Source organism: Enhydra lutris, unplaced genomic scaffold (assembly GCF_002288905.1).
Source record: "Enhydra lutris kenyoni isolate GAN:26980312 unplaced genomic scaffold, ASM228890v2 scaffoldscaffold107, whole genome shotgun sequence".
Lineage (NCBI taxonomy): Eukaryota > Metazoa > Chordata > Mammalia > Carnivora > Mustelidae > Enhydra > Enhydra lutris.
The window spans coordinates 173,314-192,957 of NW_019154191.1; the positions used below are offsets into that span (position 1 = coordinate 173,314).

Here is a 19,644-nt window from a genome sequence, read left to right on the forward strand (position 1 = left end):
CTTATTGATCTTCTGGGGGAGGGGCCTGTTGTAGCGATTCTCAAGTGTCTTTGCCCCAGGCGGAGTTGCACCGTCCTTACCCGGGGCGGTCTGAGTAATCCGATCGGGTTTGCTTTCGGGAGCTTTTGTTCCCTGGGCGCTTTCTGTAGAGTTCCGGAGGGCAGGAATGAAGACGGCGGCCTCCCGGTCTCCGGCCCGGAGGAGCCAAGAGCCCGGGACCCCACTCCTCAGTGCGCCCTCAGAGAACAGCGCCCAATTACTCCTGTCACCCTGGCCTCCGGCTGCGCTCCGAGCTGACCGAGCCTGCGACCTGTTCAAGGTAACGCCGAGATTAGAGCTTACTCCTCGGCTCTGTCTCTGTAGCCGGCTCCCCCGTTCTAATACCTGTAAGCTCTGCGACACTCAGACACCCCCGATCCTTCTGTGACCCTGCGGGACCTGAGGCCACGCTGACCCTGCGTGGGCTTCACCCCGGTTAAGCCTCTGGAGCGATGTCCCTCAGCAGAACAGACTTTTAAAAGTCCTGATTTTGTGCTCCGTTGCTCTGCCGCTTGCCGGGAGCCGGCCCCTCCCCCCGCGGTCTATCTTCCCGTCGCTTTGGATTCACTTCTCCGCCAGTCCTACCTTTCAGAAAGTGGTTGATTTTCTGTTTCTAGAATTGCTGTTCTTCTTCTCTTCGATCTCCCGTTGGATTTGTAGGTGTTTGCAATCTTTAGATAAGCTATCTAGCTGATCTCCTGCTACCTGAAGTAGTCTCAGCCTGCTACTTCTCTGCCATCTTGACTCCTCCTGCCGATTTCTGCTCTAATCTTAATGATTTCTCTTTTCCTGCTTAGTTTAGGCTTGTTGTTCTTTCTCCAGCTCCATTAGGTGTAAGTTTAGACTGTACATGTGAGACTTTTCTAATTTTTTTGAGAAAGGCCTGTATTGCTATGTACTTCCCCCTTAGGACCACCTTTGCTGTATCCCAAAGGTTTTGAACAGCTGTTTTCATTTTCATTTGTTTTCATAATTTTTTTAAAATTATTTTTACCTTCCTGGTTGACACATTCATTCTTCAGGTGCACGCGCTGTATCTCTCAAGCATTTGAGTTTCTTCCAAATTTCCTCTTCTGTTTGAGTTCAAGTGTCAAAATTGTGGTCTGAAAATATGCACGGAATAATCCCAATCTTTTGGTATTGGTTGAAACCTGATTTGTGACCCAGTATGTGATCTATTCTGGAGAAGGTTCCATGTGCACTCAAGAAGAAGAATGTGTATTATGTTGCTTTAGAACGGAATGCTCTGTATTTATCTGCGAATTTCATCTGGTCCTATGTGTCACTGAAATCCTTTATTTCTTCATTGATCTTCTGCTTAGATAATCTGTCCCTTGCTGTGAGTGGGATGTTGAAGTCCCCTGCTATTATTGTATTATTATCAATAAGTTTCTTTAATTTGGTTATTAATTGGTTCATGTAATTGGCTGCTTCCATATTGGGGGCATAAATATTTACAATTGTTAGACCTTGTTGGACAGACACTTTACGTATGACATAGTATCACTCTTCATCCCTTAATGCAGTCTTTGGTTTAAAACTTAATTTGTCTGATATGAGGGTATCTACCCTAGCTTTCTTTTGAGGTTCACCTGTGTGGTACATGGTTCTCCATTCCCTCACTTTCAGTCTGTAAGTGTCTTTAGGTCTAAAATGAGTTCTTGTAGACAGCATATGGATGGGTCTTGCCTTTTTATCCAATCTGATACTGTGTCTTTTGATTGGAGCATTTAGTACATTTACATTCAGAGTAACTATTCACAGATATGAATTTAGTGCCATTATATTACCTGCAAGTCCCTGTTTCTGTAGATTGTCTCTGTTTCTTCATGGTCTATGTTACTTTGGGGCTTTCTCTTCACTTACAAGATCCCCTTTATAATCCCTTGCAGGGCTGATTTAGTGGCTACATATTCTTTTAGTTCCTCTTTGTCCTGGAAGCTCTTTATCTCTCCTTCCATTCTAAATGACAACCTTGCCAGATAAAGTACTCCTGGTTGCAGGTTCTTCTTATTTAGTAACCTGGGTTCATTGACTCTAACCAGTTTGCCCACTCCAATGCTTGGGAACTGTGCTGGCTCAGGCACCCCCGTTCTTTCTGTGACCCCAGGGATCCTGAAATCACACGTCTAACCTAGCATTCTGCCCTGCTTCACCACCTGAGCACCCTTCAGGCAGGGATGTCTCTCACTGGAGATTTCTAAAGGTTCTGATTTTGCAGTCCAGGGCTGTATTACTTTCCCATAGGGAGCTGATGGAGGCTCCCTCACCCCACAGAGTATCTTCAAATATATACACTCAGATTCACTTCTCTGTACTTCCCACATTGCAAAAGTGGTTGCTTTTCTATTTGTAGAATTCCAGCAATTCTTTTCTTACATTTCAAGTTGAATTCATAGGTGTTCAGAATGATTTGATAGTTCTCTAGCTAAATTCAAGGGACCAGATGAAATGAGGTCCCTGTCTCTTCCACCATCTTGCTGCCCTCTTCTTTTTAGGCAGAAGGAAAATATTCTCATTGAGAAGGTATGAGATATAAGAAGGAATGTTTACCAAAGAAAGTGGTAAATATGTGGGTAAACATGAACCAATGAATATATAAAATAATGTTTTATGCATATATTTTAAAAATAGAACAAAATTCTGAACATTAATATAGTATAAGAGGGGATGACATATATTTAAATATCACCTTACACCAGTTAGAATGGCAAAAATTAACAAGGCAGGAAACCACAAATGTTGGCAAGGATATGGAGAAAGGGGAACCCTCTTACACTGTTGGTGGGAATGCAAGCTGGTACAGCCAATTTGAAAAACAGTATGGAGGTTCCTCACAAAGTTAAAAATAGAGCTACCCTAGGGGCACCTGGGTGGCTCAGTGGGTTAAAGCCTCCGCCTTTGGCTCAGGTCATGGTCTTGGGTTCCTGGGATCGAGCCCCGAGTCAGGCTCTCTGCTCAGCGGGGAGCCTGCTTCCCTTCCCCTCTCTCTGCCTGTCAAATAAATAAACAAAAATCTTTTAAAAAAATAGAGCTACCCTATGACCCAACAGATGCACTACTAGGTACTAGCAACTGCACTACTAATACTACAAAGATACAGATGTTGTAAAAAGAAGGGCCACATGCACCCCAATGTTCATAGCAGCAATGTCCACAATAGCCAAACTGTTGAAGGAGCTAAGACACCCTTCAACAGGTGAATGGATAAAGAAGGTGTGATTCATATATACAATGGAATATTACTCAGCCATCAGAAAGGATGAATGCCCACTAATAGCACTGACAGGGATGAAACTGGAGGGGGTTATTCCAAGTGAAGTAAGTCAAGCAGAGAAAGACAGTTATCATACAATTTCATTCATATGTGGAACATAAGGAATAGCACGGAGGACCACAGGGGAGGGAAGAAAAAACTGAAGGGAGGGAATCAGAGAGAGAGATAAACCATGAGACACTATGGACTCTGGGAAACAAACTGAGGGTGTCGGAGGAGAGTGGGGTGAGATATGGGGTAGCTGGGTGATGGGTATTAAGGAAGACCCATACTGTGATGAGCACTGTGTGTTATACACAACTAATCAATAACTGAACACTACATCAAAAACTAATGATGTACTGTATGGTGGCTACTTAACATAAAAAAGAAAAAACTCAGAAAAATATTCTAAGTTCTCAATATTGTTCAGAGGAATATACTGATCACACTTGAAAACAAATGGAGGTTAAAATTTTTAGTTCATCAACTAAAGAAAATAATCAGAATTCACAATTGAGTAACTGTTGTGCAGAAAAATAAGTAGACAAAAATAATCTTAAAAAAGAAAAAAGAACAAGAGAAGATGTGCAAAAAATTAAAAACCTACAAAATTTTGTAGAATTCAAAAGGTAATTATAATAAATACAAATGGATAAAATGGTATAATTAAAAGCCAAAGATGACATCAGATTGCATTTCCAAAATATAGTCACATGCTGTTCATGAGACACTCTGAAAATAACTCTTTAGGAAGCTTAAACAAAATTTTAGAGGCATACTGAACAAATTGCAACCAAAAGAAAGCTACTACAAGCTATATTAATATTAGATAAAAAGGAGGTGGGTGGAGGATGGGGTAACTTGGTGATAGGCAATAAGGAAGGCATGTGATGTGATGAGCACTGAGTGTTACATGTAACTAATGAATACTTGAACATTATATCAAAAACTAATGATGTACTTTAACTGGGCTGATTGTTAAAAAAAATAAAAATATATTTTGTGTTGAAAAAAATTTTAAATACTAGAAAAAAGACTTTAAGACAAAATCCATTACTAGATATGAAGTGACTCTATCAAGACAAAAAGTTTAAATAACCAGAGATATTATAATCTTAAACTTGTATACACCTGTTAACATATCCTCAAAATATTATAAACAAGATAGGGGTTTAACTTATTCTCTCAGCAACTGGTTGATCAAAAGCAGATAAAAACAAAACAACTAAGACTTCTCTAACATTGTGTCACAGGAAGTTCCTAAACTCACCTCCTCCAATGGAAATACTAAATCTACAGCTACATACAGGAACATTTCTTTCTGAAAAAGATCTGAAAACTAGATGAACTCCTTTTCCACAAAAAGGATAAAAAGACTACATTGAGACAGGTAAGAGAGACAAAGACACAGTCTCACCAACCCAAACTTCTGGCAAGACAAAACACAATAGAGAGGGATCTCACAAATCCAGTGTTCCTCCAGAAAGAGTGAGGGGTTGATAGTCCACATCAGGCACCCCAATGACTAGGATCGACACTATAGAGATGAGCCCCCAAACATCTACCACTTTAGAAAACTGACGTTGCTAACATCCAAGGGCCCCAAAGCGCTACAAGAAACTGAGATTCTGTTTTGAAAGGGTTTCTTGGAGCACATGCGTGGCTCAGTTGGTTGAGTGTCCAACTCTTGTTTTCAGCTCAGGATTGTGGGATCAAGCCCCACATCAGGTTCCAAACTCAGCCGTGAGTCTGCTTGAGATTCTCTCTTCCTCTCCCTCTGCCCCTCCCCCAACATGCTTTCTTTCTCTCCCTAAAATAAATTAACAAATCTTTAAAAAAATAAAGGCCTTTTCCCACTCAACCTGAGATCCAGTTAAAAAACAGTAGTTTGAAAGCATCTAAATTCTATGTAAAGGATAGATGCTTACCTAAAAGCATCTGATGGAAAAGCAGGGGACTGTTGAAAATCTCCTCAGATACAGAGATGCTGACACTAATTTTGTACTCTCCACCTACTCTGAGAGTACAGGTAGGTGATCTGAGACATGGCAACTTCCCACTGACTTAGTAAGACAGGCAGGGTGAATGGTTGTGGCACTATCCCGCTGCCTTCAAGACAGAAATTGTCAGTGGTTGCAGCACTACCTAGCTCCTAGCTGGGGCAGGCTAGCACAGTCATAGCACCTTCCCACTCCCTAGCTAAAGTCAGTAAACATGGACAGTGTGTCAACCCCTTCTTCCTTGGCTGAGGCTGGCAAATGAAAGCAGTCACAGCATTTTCCTATAGATTTCCATTGCATTCCAGAAGCCCATAGCCTTGATAGTCAAAACATTTTCCCTGTTGTCTTTAGGATTTTAATTTTTTTATTTGACAGAGAGAGAGATCATAAGTACACAGAGAGGCAGGCAGAGAGAGAGGGGGAAGCAGGATCCCCGCCAAGCAGAGAGCCTGACGTGGTGCTTGATCCCAGGACCCTGAGATCATGACCTGAGCCAAAGGCAGAGGCTTAACCCACTGAGCCACTCAGGCGCCCTCCCTGTTGCCTTTTTAAAGCCAGTGAACATGCCTAGCCCCCTATACTCTCCACCTGCCTAGCTAAAGCCAGTGGGCATACATTGTTCACTGAGAGGATACTCCTTAACCATCTGGGCTTGGTGGTCAAAGGGACTGGCTTTCCAGAGTACTATGGAAATGTAAAAATTGGAAGGAAAGTACTTGGCAGGTGTCCAACCCAGGGTACTGAACAGACAGCAAAGTAAAACATAACCCCAGTCTTCTGAAAAAAAAAAAAAAAAAAAGGTCTATATACTTAGCCTGGAGCTTCAGTCTAGCAACAGGCTTTAGGCTACCCATATATCTATAGGTTAATGAGGTGTTTCCAAGAACATAAGCAGGGAAATGCCATTCTTGTACACCACTTTGACTTTGAGGAGATCTCCCAGAAAGGAACTTACATATTCATCTGGAGCCACAATTTTGGCAAGCATCACCCTGGGGATACCTCAAAATCTCATATTCTGGAGATCGACAGAAATTAAAATTTGGCTCCACAGAACTGTAAATATTTCTATGGTTTCAAAGGTGCTGCCTGAGGTCTAGCTTCAAATTAGGCATATGCTTTCCCTAATACATACAAACAAAAAAAAAAAAGAGAGAGAGAGAGAGACAGTCAAGCTAAATGAGAAAATAGAGAAATATGTTCCAAATTAAAGAACAAGACAAAACCTCAGAAAAATAACCCTAATGATACAAAGATAAGTAATCTACCTGATAAAGAATTCAGAGTAATGGTTAATAAACATGTTCACCAAAGTAGGGGGGAAAAAAGAATAAACACAGTGAGAATATCAACAAAGGAAATATAAGAAAGTACCAAACTGAAGTCACATAACTGAAAAATATAATAACTGAACTGAAAAATACACCACAGGGGTTCAACAGCAGACTAGATGAAGAAGAATGAATCAGAACTAGAAACTAAATAACAACAAAAAACCCACAATAGATCAATGAAACCAGGGATCTGTTTCTTTGAAAAGATGAACAAAATTGATCAATCTTTAGCGAGACTTATAAAGAAAAAAAAAAGAGAGAGAGAACTCAAGGAAATAAAATCAGAAATGAAATAAAAGAAATAATAACCACCACCACCAAAATACAAAAGGTTATTTGAGAATACTATAAAAAATTATATACCAACAATTTGAACAACTTAGATGAAATGAATAAATTCCTAGAAACATGTAACTTCACAAACTGAATCAGGAAGAAATAGAACATTGAAACAGAACCATTACTAGCAACGAAATTGAATCAGTAATCAAAGATCTGGCAATAAAAAAGCCCAGGATCCAATGAACTCACAGGTGAATCCAACAAAACATTTAAAAAAGAGTTAATTTCTATTCTTCTCAAACTATTCGAAAAAATAGAAAAGGAAGGAAAGCTTCCAAAGTCATTCTACAAGGACACCATTACTTTGACACCAAAACTAGATAAAGACACCACACCCACACACCCACACACACACCCACTATAGGCCAGTATCTCTGATAAACATAGATGCAAAATGTTAGCAAAGTGAATCCAACAATGCATGAAAAAAATCACTCACCATGATCAAGTGGGATTTATTCCGAGTATGCACAGGTAGTTTAGTAAGCACAAATCAATCAATGTAATCTATCACATCAACATGTGAAAGTATAAAAACCATACGATAATATCAATACAAGTTTAACAAGCATTTGACAAAGTAAGACACCCATTTATGATAAAAACTCCCCACAAAATAGATCTAGTGGGAACATACCTAAATATAGTAAAGGCCACATATGAAAACCCACAGATAACATCATATTCTATGGTGAAATCTGAGAGTTTATCCTCTAAGATCAGGAGCAAAACAAGGATATCCACTCCCACCATTTTTAATCAATGTGGTACCAGAGGTCCTAGTCATAGTAATCAGGCAAGAAAAAGATATAAAAGGCATCCAAACTGATAAGGAAGAAAAACAACTTCACTCTTTGCAGATGATAATATTATATATAGTAAACCTTAAAGAACCATCAAATAACTACTAAATCTGTTAATTCAGCAAAGCCACAGGATATAAAATTAATATAGAGAAATCCACTGCATTTCTATGCACTAATAATGAAGTAGCCAAAAGAGATACTAAGGAAACAATCCCAATGACAACTGAACCAAAAATAATAAAATACCTAGGAATAAATTTAACCAGGATGGTGAAATACTGGTATTCCAAAACCTATGAATCACTGATGAAAGAAACTGAAGATGACTGACAAAAAGAAATGGAAACACACTCCATGCTCATGGAGTAGAAGAGCAAACATTGCTAAAATGTCCATACTACACAAAGCAATCTACAGATTTAATGCAATCCCTATCAAAGTGCCAAGAACATTTTTCATAGAACTAGGACAAATTACCCCCAAATTTGTATATAGCCATAAAAGACCTCAAATAGCCAAAGCAATCTGTTTTTTAAGAGATTTATTTATTTCAGAGAGAGGGAGGGAGAAAGAGAGAGAGAGAGAGAATCCTAAGCAGACTCCCCACTGAACATGGAGCCCAATGTGGGGCTTGATCTCATGACCCTGAGATCACAACCTGAGCCAAAACCAAGAGTCAGCTGCTTAACAGACTGCCACCCAGGCACCCCTTGCTGAACAATCTTAAGAAAAAAAAAAAACAAAAAAAACAAAGCTTGAGGTATTATGCTGTCAGATTTCAAGATACAAGACTAGAGTAATCTAAACAATACTGGCACAAAAATGACACAAAGATCAACAGAAAAGAATACAGAGCCTAGAAACAAAGGCACATTTACAAAATAAATTAATCTATGGCAAAGGAGGCAAGAATATATAATGGAGGAAAGACAGTTTTTTTCAACAAATGGTGCTCGGAAAACTGGATGGCTACAAGCAAAACAATGAAGTGGGACCTCTTTCTTTCACAGTACACACACACACAAAAACTAAAAATGGATTAAAGACCTAAATGTGATACCTGAAAACATAAAACTCCTAGAAGAAAACATAAGCAGCAATTTCTTTGACATAGGTTGTGGAAGTAAATTTCTAGATGTGACTTGGAAGGCAAGGGAAACAAAAGCAAAAATAAGGCTACTGGGACTATACCAAAATAAAAAGCTTCTGCCCAGCAAAGGAAACAATAAGACAAAAAGGTAAGCTACTAAATGGAAGAAGATATTTTCAAATGATATATCTGATAAGGGGTTAATATCTAGAACATATAAAGAACTTATACAACTCGGCACCAAAAAAAGCAAGCAACCCAATTAAAAATGGGCAGAAAACCTGAAAAGAAGACATACAGTTGGCCAATGGACAGATGAAAAGATGCTGAACATCACTCATCATCAAGGAAATGCAAAGCAAAATGTGGTATCATTTCACACCTGTCAGCATGGCTAAAATCAAACAGACTAGAAATAGTAAGTGTTGGTGAGGACGTGGAGAAAAGGGAACCCTCATGCACTACTGGTGGCAATGTAAACTGGTACAGCCCCTGTGGAAAACAGTATGGAGGTTCCTCAAAAAATTAAAAACAGGGGCACCTGGGTGGCTCAGTGGGTTAAGCCTCTGCCTTCAGCTCAGGTCATGATCTTGGGGTCCTGGGATTGAGCCCCGCATCGGGCTCTCTGCTTAGCAAGGAGCCTGCTTCCTCCTCTCTCTCTCTGCCTGCCTCTCTGCCTACTTGTGATCTCTGTCAAATAAATAAATAAAATTTAAAAAAAAAGTAATAACTCACTATCTTTAAAAAAAAAAATTAAAAACAGAACAACTATATGAACTATATGATCCAGCAAATCCAGTTCTGGGTATTTATCCAAAGGAAACAAAAACACTAATTCAAAAAGATATATGCAATCCTATGTTTACTGTAGCAATGTTTACAATAGGAAAGATATGGAAGCAACCAACATGTCCATCAAATGAAGAATGAATAAATAAGATATAAATAAGATGTGAGATACACACACACACACACACACACACACAAGTGTACAGAATTGTTGAATCACTATACTGTATACCTGAAACAAATTTACCATTGTATGTTAATTATACTTGAACAAAAAAAAAGAAATGCAAATGCCAATAATCCAATGAAAGCAAGATCAATCTCACTTACAACCAAAATGCAAACCAACCAACAAACAAAAAGAAGCACAGAGTAGAATAGTGGTTACCAGAGATGGGTGGAGGAGGAAATGTGGAGGTGATGGCTAAAGAGTAAAAAGTTTCAATTAAAGAATAAGTTCTAGAAATACAGTACACAATGGTGTCTATAGTTAATAATACTGTGTTGTAGAATTGAAATTTGCTAAGAGTGTAGATCTTAAGTGTTTACAACCCCCACACATACACAGAAGAAAATGTTAACTATGTGAGGTGACATATTAATTAGCTTGATTGTGGTGATAATTTTATAATGTAATACATAGGTCTAAACCTCATGTTGTATGCCTTAAATATATTCAACTCCTATTTGTCAGTTATAAAGCTGGAAAAAAGAACTTCAACTGTACTCTGAGAACTCTGTCTTCACTGAGGGAAGAACATTCTTACTATGGATTAGAAGCCCTGGGCTGAAATGGCACTTATTGTACAAATAAGACTTGTACTCTCTTAGAAATTACAATTAGATTAAGTAAGCTATAAAACCATATAAAGCCACATTTAAATTAAACTGAACCAAAGTAACTAAAACTCTTAAATCAATATTTCTTCTGTTTTTGTTGTTGTTATTTTGGGGGTTTTTCTTTTTTTGGGTCAAAACAAGCAAATAACAGTGAGTCAAACTTGTATCACAGAAATATTTTAAAAAGAAACATGCAATGATGTCTATGGCTGGTTGTATACACACAGTACAAATGCACCATTTTACATATAATACTGCAAATTTCATAATTTAAAAAAATGATAACCCCCGGGGTGCTTGGGTGGCTCAGTTAAGAGGCTGCCTTGTGAGGTCATGGTCTCAGGGTCCTGGGATCAAGCCCTCACTCAGGCTCCTTGCTCAGCAGCAAGCCTGCTGCTCCCTCTCCCTCTGCCTGCCGCTCCCCCTACTTGTGCTCTCTCTCTCACTGTGTTTCTCACTCTCTCTCTGTCAAATAAATAAAAATATTTTAAAAATGATAACCCCATGGCTTTGCAAATTTTTCTAACATATTTAATTATATTTACTAGATGGTACTTAATAAGGTAGAAATATACTGAAACTTTTAAAAAGATGTTTAACAAGAAGAGTTGAACTATAAAAGGATTTTCTGAGTTAACCACAAGTTTACTAGAAGATTCCATTAACCAGAATACCTCTTTCACAGTGTTTTGGTTTAGTACAGGCTTTAAGTAAATTTAAAAGGAAGCAAAACTCACTTTACAGTGTACACAATGTTACCCATAACAACCCAATAAAGTTACCCAGAAATGTTACATGCAATCACATTTTCATTCCTTCATAAATTTAAGTTCCTCAAAAATTGGATCCCATCTTTGGGAATATTCCCCAACACTTAATTGGCCACCAATTTTGTTTGATAAGTAATTCAATTAAATTCTATTTAAAATGTATTGTGGAACACAATAAATACCAAGGAATTCTGTGTATTCTATAATATAGTAAAGAATACAAATTTTTAAATTCAGAAATATGTAAGTTCAGCTATTTGGGACAAACAGATTTTCGGGAATACCCAGATTTTGAGCTCTTCAAAGATGAGAGTGTCAAGGTAAGCTTAAAATCATCATCTCTCTAAGATTAATAAAAAGGAGAAAGAAAACTGCGTATTAGCAAGTATGTAGGAGAGTGACTATTGTAGACTGCTAAAGAAAATTTAAGAAACTTTACCCAGTGCTTATAAAGTGCCTCATACACATACAAGAGGAATTCAGGAAAAAGTTTTGTTAAATGAATACTACCTTTATGCATGTCAGTTTGGCAATGGTATTGATATTTTTTATGCCTTCTGACATACAGTTCCATTTCTAGAAGTTCATTTTAAGGAAAGAGTTATAAATGTATGTAAAGATTTATGTACAAGGTGTTTCAACAAAGCACTGATTACAATGGCAAAATAATTGGAATGACACTAAATTCCAAAAAAATTATGGAAATTGTACATTTGATAATGGTACATTCATACAACCAAATATTTATCCCACCATTAAGAATTCTCTTTAATGTCATTTGAATAGTCAGTGGTGGAGTCAGGATTCAGATTCAGACTTACATAAATTTCTCTAAGAATGCAGACAAACCTTAGGGGTGACTTCAGGCTGGAAAAGATAAAAATTACAACAGTGAACAGGGTGCCGGGAGGAAGGGCTGCTGGTAGGAATGCAGTTTCTGTAGGTGGTATGAGTTTGGCTGGCGACCAGGTCCCCAGAAGACCATGGGGAACCAGGTTTCTGGGTTCCTGGAGGCACAGGAGGAAGATGAGTTCTACCAGATGACTTATGGGGGCTTCACAGAGGGATTGGGAAATAATGAGTATCAAGGGCACCAGTCAGACACAGAGGATTAGGTGGACTCTGACTTTGACATCCATGAAGGGGATGAACCATCCAGTGACAGAGAAGCAGAAGAACCAATAAGTAAGTGCTGAGTAGTCATCAAAGCATTAAGGAGCCTCTCAAGATCTTGAGACCTCAAAAAGTCAGCACTCCAGCTGGTAGCTCTCAGAAGGCCTGATAAGAGAAAGCACTGCTGCCACTAGGAATTACAGGAAAATGGCTCTGGCAGAATTCCATGTGTTGAGCTGAGCATACATGACAGACATTCCTTTGGGTACAGGAGAGGCAGCGCCAGTCATAGAAGTGAAAGCAGTCCCCACTGCGAGTGGCTACTGATCCAGGAGGCACTGCTCAGAGAGGCCAAGATCACAGAGCTCAACTTTCATTTACTAGAAACATATGAGTGGATCGAGGCTAACAAAAGGAAGCAAGTGCAGAAGAAGCAGAAGTGCCCTGGGCCCATAATCACCTATCATTCAGTGGCAGTGCTGCCTACAGGGGAGCCACACCCTAAAGAAGAGACTATGGATGTGCAAGGACTTGATCCTGCTCCCACAGCTTCTGCACTGACTCCCCGTGCCAGCACTGGACCCATCAACCCTCCTTCTCACTGCTCCTGTTCTTTCATAATTTTCAGTGATAATGTGACATTTGAGTAATGGTTTCCCCAAGGGCAGCCCCCAAGGTCTCTGGGAGGTCTTCCCTGTGACCCACTGCCCAGCCCTGTACTTAGACCCTGTCACAGACCTCCCCTATGTCACTGCTCAAGGCTTCAAGATCATCCATGATGCCTACAAATAGAACCTCACTGCCTATGGATTGCCGCCCACTACCTCAGCACTTCCCGAGCCACTCCCTGGCTCTGGGCCCCAAGTCTTATACCAGAAAACTGTCATCAAATAAGGAGTTTTTTACTCTTTAGAAACCTCTTTCATGCCTGACTTGGGGCTCTTAATGTTCCCCCACCTCTCCCTGCTTCTCTCCTTTGTCATCTCTGAGCTTTGCCCAGATCTTTTCCGTATTTCTTTCCCTCAATTCCTCTAGGTTTTATTTGTGTTTTTTAATCTAATAAAAGAGAAAGATTCCCCTTAAAAAAAAAAGTACAATGGTGAACAGAATCAACAGCCATAATTAGGTATCAACAAGCTGGTATGATAGACTAGATCAACAAAATTTAAGTTAAAGAGGCATAATTGTACCTGTAATGGAGTCCAAAAAAAAAGTCCATATACTTAAGTACCAACTGGAAAAGTACATAGCTTACCAGTGGCCCATATAATGAGGTTTAATTAATTTTAGAGAACTCCAAATTAACTATGTCATGGTCAAAAGCTGATTATAAGCAAGGCTGATTATAAGGACACTCAAAACAAACATAAACATAAAAATGAATGTAATCTCAGGCAGTACTAACAGAAATACATTATCTAGAATAAGAGAAGTCAGAATCTGACTCTATCCAGGGATAGAATTTTTCTGCACGGTAGCAATGCCAAAAGAAACAAGGCCAAAGGATAGAACTTATTATGAAACAGGTTTGTGTTTGACATAGGGAAGTACCTTAACTTGAATGAGAGCTGCCTGAAAATGGATGGATTGCCTTAGGTTCCTTTATCCAGAGTTTTATTGTTATAGAAGATAAATAGCCACTTTAGTGTGCCTATCGTAGAGGGGACTACAGTACCATACAGAAGGCTGAATTAGAAAATATTTAAGGTCACTTTCAAAGCTGAGATCTTAATGAATTTCTTAAACTAGGGTTTTCAAATATCAGGTGTGCTTGTATAAATTTGTTAAGAAAAAAAATCAGACTGCTTTTAAATACTAAGATCCTGTACTACTACTAATTGATTATTCACTAAGAAAAATCACTATTTATTTTATTGGAGTTAGAATTTTAGATGTTTGATTTACATATAAAAAATACAGTGCTTATTTTGACATACCCTACAATTATTTCTTTCAACTTATAATATGGGCTTAACAAATACTTCAAATACATTTTTGATGAATAGAGATAACTCAAAAATAAAAACACTCATGGCTTTTGCATCATATTTATGTTATACAAAATCCACAAACTTTTGTAGGCAAATTACCTGCTCTGGTTTTACTAGCTGCTTTTTGTATTCTTCTTCTTTAGCTGCAAGCACAGTTATAGATGCACATATCAGACCTGCAGGTACGGGCATCAGCTTTCCCATCTGAGAAAGATACATCAAAAATATATTTTTAATTGAGAAGATTGTCATCCTCCATTTCCTGATACATTTTGGGGGTATCCAAGCAACATGATGGGTTTTATTTAAAGTATTAAAAACTCAAGCACTCCAAACTGCTGCATGTATTTTTAGAGTATAATTCCTAAAATTCTCTCACCATCCTAGATAGCAGAGTATTATTTTTTATTAGTTAACTGTCTACTTTATATGGAATATACCAATAAAATAATTACTAAGAAGTGAATACAAAATTTGAGGGATGCAGTAGGATAGATCATAGTATTCACTTAGTACACAAATACATGTCAGACCATGGTCTCAAGTGCTAAGGACATACATAAACAAAACAAAGATTCTTGCTCTTATGGAGATGACATTCTAGTGGAGCACAGACAGGCAATAAATACAATAAATAAGTTATATATTACAAATTGATAAATGCTATGGAGAAAGTAAAAAATAAGGGTGATCCGGAGTACTGGATGATTCAAGTTGTATCTTGAAATACCATTTATACTGATATTATTCATAAAGACAATTTCCTTCCATTACAAATCCTTTGTTCCTAACTTTCCAAAACATTCCTTCTTACGTATCTCATGCTTAATCTGAAGCCAAAGTGAACTCTGTTTTGGATGTAACCTGATTTGAATTAAGAATGCAGGAAAGGGGCACCAGAGTGGCAGAGTCAGCTAAGCTACAAGTCTTGGTTTTGGCTTAGGTTGTGATGTCAGGGTTGAGACCAAGCCCTGCATCGGGCTTTGCACTGAGCATGGAGTCTGCTTGTGATTCTCTCTCCCTCTGCCTCTCCTGCTCATGCTCTCTCTCTCTCCCGATCTCTAAATTAATAAATATTTAAACAAAAAATAATGCAGGAAAATCACTGGCTCTAAGAACAAAGTGTTCCAAAAAAAAAAAAAAGAACAAAGTGTTCCAGTGTCATTCAGGTATCAAAATATTCCCCAGAGATTATCCATTCAAGGCCAAATGAAAAGCTTCCTAGGGAACAAATATTTTAAGAGTTTGATTCTTTACATAGGAAAGGAAGCTTGCTGAAATCAACAAAGGACATCCAGAGGAAAGAGGTCTCTTTGGCTTACACACAAGGGAAATCATACAAGAACTGGAAGAAATACTAGTCAAAGGACTCTAAATATTCTCTGATGACAGTGATAGTGCCTATACTTCATTTATGACACATTTTCAATATTTTCTGAGCAGAATAAGAGAAGCTAGAGACACTAGTTAGGCTATTTCCTGTTTAAGCCAGTCATAACTGATTTAGACTGAGACTTCAGACAGGGTAAATGAAGACTCAATTCTATTTTTTTTTTAAGATTTTATTTATTTATTTATTTGACAGACAGAGATCACAAGCAGGCAGGGAGATAGGCAGAGACACTGGGGAAGCAGGCTCCCCGCTGAGCAGAGAGCCCGATGCGGGGCTCGATCCCAGGACCCCAGGTTTTGTTCACTGTTATTTTCCCTTCAAGCCTCCCTCTGTTAGATGTATCAGCATCACAGAATAATTTATCTAGGCCTGCCTTCCCAAAAGACATCACATTTGATTTCCTTATATTTGGTATTCACTAATGAAATAAGATTTCTATACCATACCTTTGTCATTTCTCAATAAAAAAATATTAAAACTGATGCCATCAAGAACGCTCTCCCATGCACCTGAGATACTTTGTTAATATATCACTGAAGTGATTAAAGAATGTAAATTCTCACATTTAAAAGCCATTTTAAAAACAGCTGATTAGATCTTTCTTATTCCTTAGATACAAAAAAACACTGTTGAAGTATGCTAATAGCTAAAATTTTATTACCCTAATCTTCTCAGCGTACACTAATCTTACTTCACATAATACTGTAATAATATATATATACTATAAAATAAATTCATAGGTATTGCTTGATATTTATGATCCAGTGCTCCAGAGTCTAGATTAACTGAACTAGTGACCTAAAAGTTAACATATTTTGAAAAATGGCTACATAAATTCGCTACATTTTCTACTCAGTAGAGTAGGGCCCATCCACCTTTAATGAATGAGGTAGTGTGGAATAATGGCAAAAATATTAGCTTAGGAGTTACACAGACCTGGTTTTGAATTCCAGTTGTGTAACTGTCTAAATCTGGGCAAGTAACTTAAGCTCTTAGAGTTACGCTACACAATATGGTAACTATTAGCTACTAGTGGTTATTTAAATTTAAATAAAAAAATAAACCTTAAAATTTATTTCCTTAGTTACATTAGCTCCATTTCAACCCATCATTGAAGAAAATCCTACTGGACAGTGCTACCTTAGAGTCTCAGATTATATATCTGAAAAACATGAAAATGCCTTCCTTTTACATGGTTATCATGAAGACTAAATACATAATTATATAAAAATGGATTGTACTTGGTAAATGGACAAGTAATTTTAGCTCCCCAGTCTTTCCTTGCTGAATAAAGATGTTAAGTGGTTGCACTTACTCCTCATTTTTCTTCTCAGATGTATGGGATGTTAATGAGGCTCTGGCTGAAATCCATCATATCAATAAAATACAACATACCTGATGTCTCAAAACAGAAAAGGCCAAGATTTTGATCAAAAGAAAACAGGTACATTGGCATCCTCAGCCTTTTTCAAACACAGGTTATACTGATGAAGAAGGGATTCCCTACCCAAAGAGGGGCAGCTGATTGCATAACACATGAAAATTGGCAAATTACGGCTCTGGGCTAAATCCGACCTGGCTTCTGAGCTAAAAATGTTTTCTTTCTTTTTTTTTACATTTTTTAAAGATTTTATTTATTTGCCAGAGAGAGTGAGAGCACACGAGCACAAGCAGGGGGAGTGGCAGGCAAAGGGAGAGGCAGGCCCCCTGCTGAGCAAGGAGCCCAGTATGGGACTTGATCCCAAGACCACCTGGGCCAAAGGCAGACACCTAACCAACTGAGCCACACAGGTGTCCCATTCTCTTTCTTCTTCTTCTTTTTTTTTTAATAAAGAATTGTAAAAACAAAAATAAAAAACAAAGAAGAAAATGTGACCTTATGTTTTGTAGAGTCTAACATATTTGCTATCTAAACTTTTACAGAAAAAAAGCCAACTCCTGATTTAGAAAATTAAATAAGATATTAAAAAAAATCAGAGCTTCATGTACTATACAAACTTATAGTCTCATAAGGCCATTAATTAAATAGCATTAAAACTTAACAAAGGCAATCCTACTTTTCATTAGATAAGAAGACCATGCATTAAAATTATTTAAAACTTTAGAATAATGACTTGTCAATTCAAAATTATTAATGACTTGTTTAAAATCAATAAAACAGAGAAACTGGCTTCTTCCAAAAGATAACAGGTCCTAGAACAGAATTCTATCATACAAAGATTTACAAAAACCAACACTAAAGAACAGCATCAGATTAACTCCCACAAAAAAGACTCATCCTTTCCAAGCACTTCTTTAATCAAAATACAGTTGATTCCCATTATTTGCAGTAGCTGCATTCCATAAAATAGCTGTGAAAAGTGATTTAGGGAATACTGAAACACTGCTCCTAGGAAAATAAGGGGTTAATTTCTTGCAATCCTCTGGTTACATTTTTATCAACTGACCAATATATAACCTTGATTCATATGTGTTTCTATTTAAAAACACCTTATTTAATATATAGTTAATTCACTGACATTAAACTTATGGTCAACAGCACTGTAACTCATGCCTAAACCAAGTATATGAACACAAATATTTTCTCTGTAAGGCACATCACATATTTCTTGCACTTAAAAATAATAGATAGCATTTGTATACTACTCATGGGAGCCATTTTAAATAGCAGCACCACCAAAAAAAGGGAAAAACATGTAGGACTAATTAGATCACAGTTGGGATAGTTAGGGGAATCCAAATCAAAAGTAGAATGAGATATCACCTCACACTTGTCAGAATGGGTAAGTGCCTTATCCATCTTCACTTGGGAACATAGAATATGGATTATTTTCTACTTTACTAACAGAACTGAAATGTAAATTTTTCTTTATAAGAATTTTTGTTATCTATTTTGTAATAAAGACTACATATTTATTAGTCTAATATAAAGTCAGTCCTAATGATTAGTTCTGCTTTAAAGATCATCATGTAGCAAAGGATTTTTTGTATTAAACAGGAGTCCTGGGTGTTATATCCAACTGATGAATTACTAAACTCTACATCTGAACCTAATAATGTACTATATGTTGGCTAATTGAATTTAAATTTAAAGAAAGAAAAAAAAATAAATCAAGAGTCCTATGATAAGTATAAAATTTTTAAATTTAAAGATTAAAAAAGAGGGGCGCCTGGGTGGCTCAGTGGGTTAAAGCCTCTGCCTCCGGCTCGGGTCATGGTCCCAGGGTCCTGGGATGGAGCCCCATATCGGGCTCTCTGCTCAGCGGAGAGCCTGCTTCCTCCTCTCTCTCTCTGCCTGTCTCTCTGCCTACTTGTGATCTCTGTCTGTCAAATAAATTAAAAAAAAAAATTAAAAAAGAGGTGCCTGGGTGGCTCAGTTGGTTAAGCATCCAACTCTTGATTTCAGCTCAGGTCATTGGGTCCCGGGATCGTACCCCAAGCCAGGCTCCAAGCTCAGAAGGGAGTCTGCTTCTCTCTCTCTCTCTTGCTGCCCCTCCCCCCTGCTCACATACTCTTGCTTTCTCTACCTCTAAAATAAGTAAATCTTGACAAAAATTTAAAGATAAAAGGTAAGCCCTGAAAACTAAATGGAAAATGAAATAAACAATGCAGAGGCAATGATCACAGAGAGGAACAATTCACAGTGATTACAACCAAGTTAATTGATTGTCTATCCCTAATGGATAATATAACCAAAGGCCAGAAAGAACAGCAAAAAATACATATGCAAAAACAACAAAAATCTTAAAACTGTTTTTAATAATGTATTTAATATATTTCTAATAATCACACTGTTGGAGGCAGTGTTAACACTTTATTTTTTTTTAAACTTTTGTTTTTGGTTTTGGTTTCTTTTTATTTTTTTTTATTTTTTATAA

General features: G+C 37.6%; 1 protein-coding gene and 1 pseudogene across 2 annotated transcripts in view; one reads left to right on the forward strand and one right to left on the reverse strand.

The window, feature by feature from the left end:
* Positions 1-14,592, reverse strand: part of LOC111139439 (apolipoprotein O like) — an 82,367-nt gene extending 67,775 nt beyond the window's left edge. For both annotated transcript variants that reach the window (XR_002640085.1, XM_022491687.1), the window contains exon 1: positions 14,473-14,592. Coding sequence is in view for 1 of the 2 variants with exons in the window: in XM_022491687.1 (XP_022347395.1) it covers positions 14,473-14,592 (120 nt within the window). In the remaining variant the exon portion in view is untranslated. The remainder of the gene's footprint in view (positions 1-14,472) is intronic.
* Positions 11,576-13,276, forward strand: LOC111139437 (annotated as a pseudogene).
* Positions 14,593-19,644: the final 5,052 nt, after the last annotated feature.